Source organism: Solanum tuberosum, unplaced genomic scaffold (genome assembly GCF_000226075.1).
Source record: "Solanum tuberosum cultivar DM 1-3 516 R44 unplaced genomic scaffold, SolTub_3.0 scf00017, whole genome shotgun sequence".
Lineage (NCBI taxonomy): Eukaryota > Viridiplantae > Streptophyta > Magnoliopsida > Solanales > Solanaceae > Solanum > Solanum tuberosum.
The window spans coordinates 3,153,962-3,156,602 of record NW_006238943.1 but is presented as its reverse complement, the minus strand read 5'-3'; the positions used below and the strand labels follow the sequence as shown (position 1 = coordinate 3,156,602).

The following is a 2,641-nucleotide window of genomic DNA, read 5'->3' as shown; positions in this document are numbered from 1 at the left end:
GGGACACTTCCCCCTTAAATGGACCTTACGTGGCCCATATCTGAATTAGTCATAGAAAACCAAAAGAGAGAGAGAGAGATGTCACTAAGAAAATTAACATATTTTTATGAAGCTATTTTAACTCGATATGCATTATCATGCCAGTATCATTTCAGTATAAACCTCCATTCTCAGTCCATTGTAATATAAATTTAAACACAACATTGGCAATTACTGTAAGTCTGTAACTGATTTAGCTGTCAAGGTTTTCTATTATTTTTTAATTACAAATTAACGAAAAGGTAAAAGTGACCGAGATGTGAGGGGAAAGCTTTTGTTTAACCTAACTGGAAAGACCACCTATTTGTTTGTTTACCGTGTTAAGCACGAAATCATAAATAAGTTATAAAGCTCTACCAAGGATTGCCAAGCATATGGTACTGAGTTTCCTCCTCCCTTGAGAATAATCAACCAAGAAAATGAAGAAGGGGAAAATCGGGGAAAAATAACCAACTCTGTAGACTCTGGTTTCATTGGTGGGTCGAGATGAAGAAACTCCCAATCAACTACGTATTAGTGTATAGAAGTTAAACTCTTTACTTACAACTGAAAAGTAGCATTTTTCATCCCTTGGAAATAATATTGTTTGTGTGCAAAACTGGAAATAGTACTTTCTTGTTAAACCTCTTTCATTGATCCTAAATTTACTGCTAATCAAAGAAGTATGGCAACTTTGCTTTTCACTTGCAAAGTTGGAGCTCTGAAAAAACACAAAGACTGAGATCTGTCAAACATGCAATCTGCCAAGGGGAGTGAAAGCGAAAAACTATCAGTTCCATCGAACCTAAAACCACAGCCTAAAAGTGAGAGAAACGACATGCCTGTAAATTTGGAGACTATAGCAACAACAGCTGGGAATTGTTATCAATCCCATTAAAGATGAATGTCCCGGACATGGGAATGAATTGTCTCGTGATGAGCTGCAGTAAACACAACATAATATACCTCAGATTACCGCTCCTATGGCACGTAGCTATATGTCCAGTAAACTAGAAGTTTTGATGAAAAACAATATTTAAGATGAAAATATTTGGAGGAGATCCAAACCTTGATTACTTCTTGTGATGCAACTCCTCCGACGAAGGCAGACACGACATGAAGCTCAGAAGCACCATACCGGCACATCTCATTAATAAGGTCCTCTGATAAGGCGGAGCTATTGCAACCAAGGTCATTGAGTAGGCCAACAGCTGTAGTTTTTAACCGGGATATATCCTCATCCATCTCACTACCAAAATATTTCTTAAGGTTAGTGAGCCATAATAAACTTTTCCAAAAAGATAAAATTGTTTGGATGAGAAAAACATCAGCTTTTACCTGTCAAATTGACCAGGAAATTTATTATAGTTAACAGCAAACCGATCAGCTGCTCGAAGAAGAATATAAAGACCCGCAGCAGTACTGTCATAAAAAGGGGTAGAAAAAAGTTCCAAATGAAAGAGTTCTTATGCAAAATTTTAACAAATTCACAAAAAGATAAGCTTTGAGTGTCCATTCTGCACACAGAGTATCTGTTGTCTACAAGAATATCAACTAAATGAACAAATAAATATACTGCAGAATGAATGCACTTGGAAAGTTTTTCATGTTGACAACTATCAGCGGACTGAGTAAAGCAGAAGATTAAAATTTTCTTTGTTACAGGGTTCAAATTAACAGAAGAAAATAAATGAGGAAATATTCCTTTTTGGCCAACATGTATTTCATTCAATATGAAACATAAATTGAAAAAGAAGAAGGGTGGGAAGAGATTTAATTCGGGAACTCCTTTATACAACAATTAATATCTCAAGTCAGACTCTTCTTAAACTTCCTTTTTTTATCCTTACATTCAGATGCCAAAGGTGGTCCACTCATGGGAAAAGAACTGACAAATACATCAGAGAGTCATTGTTAATACAACAAACCACTTTACAGCATCCCAACGGCTATATTGCTTCAAAGACCGAGTGTCTATCATCATTTCCACTACGCATCGAATACTATAACTGTAGCCAGTGTTTCTCTGATTCCACATCCTAACTTTGTGGTGGAAAGCATTTCAAACAAAGCTTAAACAATATTACATCCCAAATATTTCTCAGCTTGATCAATATTACATCACTAATATTTTTCAAGTCAACCCAGGACCAACAAAAGATTGGACTGTCAAATATCTTTTGGCTGAAAAACATAATGCCAGTTCCCAGTCAAGCATCCTGAATGACCAAGTAGGCAGCAGTTCTAGGTCTAGCAATAAAAGTATTTCACAACTCTCTTTTATTTTACTTTTTTCCCAATTAACCATTGATTACCATTTCTTCGTACAAGGTACCATTGATATGAATAAGTGGTGCTCCAGTGCACTATCAGCATGACTACCGCAAGAACTAGAAAATACACTATCTCCAAAAGACATTTAAGACAAAGTGTAAGGTAACCAACAGAAACAAACAAAGTAACTCTTCAGAAGCAACTCCATCCCAGGGGCAGCGCTAGGATTTAGAGATTGTGGGTTCTGAAGTCTACAAAAGGCAAGTTCACCGGATTCTTGATAAATTATTTATATATACTAAGTGGACTATAGCTCCCCCCCCCCCCCCCCCCCCCCCCCCCCCCCCCC

At 37.0% G+C, this 2,641-nt stretch overlaps 1 protein-coding gene across 3 annotated transcripts in view; it reads right to left on the bottom strand.

Annotated features, from left to right (window-relative positions):
* Positions 1 to 485: 485 nt before the first annotated feature.
* The window catches only part of LOC102602774 (NEDD8-activating enzyme E1 regulatory subunit-like), a 15,064-nt gene continuing 12,908 nt past the window's right edge, over positions 486 to 2,641 (bottom strand). For 2 of the 3 annotated variants that reach the window (XM_006340329.2, XM_006340331.1), the window contains 4 exons: positions 1,357 to 1,440; positions 1,087 to 1,267; positions 861 to 959; positions 486 to 779 (listed from right to left, as the gene is read on the bottom strand). In XM_006340329.2, coding sequence (XP_006340391.1) covers positions 876 to 959; positions 1,087 to 1,267; positions 1,357 to 1,440 — 349 coding nt within the window. In that variant the 3' untranslated portion in view covers positions 486 to 779; positions 861 to 875. The remainder of the gene's footprint in view (positions 780 to 860; positions 960 to 1,086; positions 1,268 to 1,356; positions 1,441 to 2,641) is intronic. The other variant, XM_006340330.2, reaches the window with a different exon arrangement.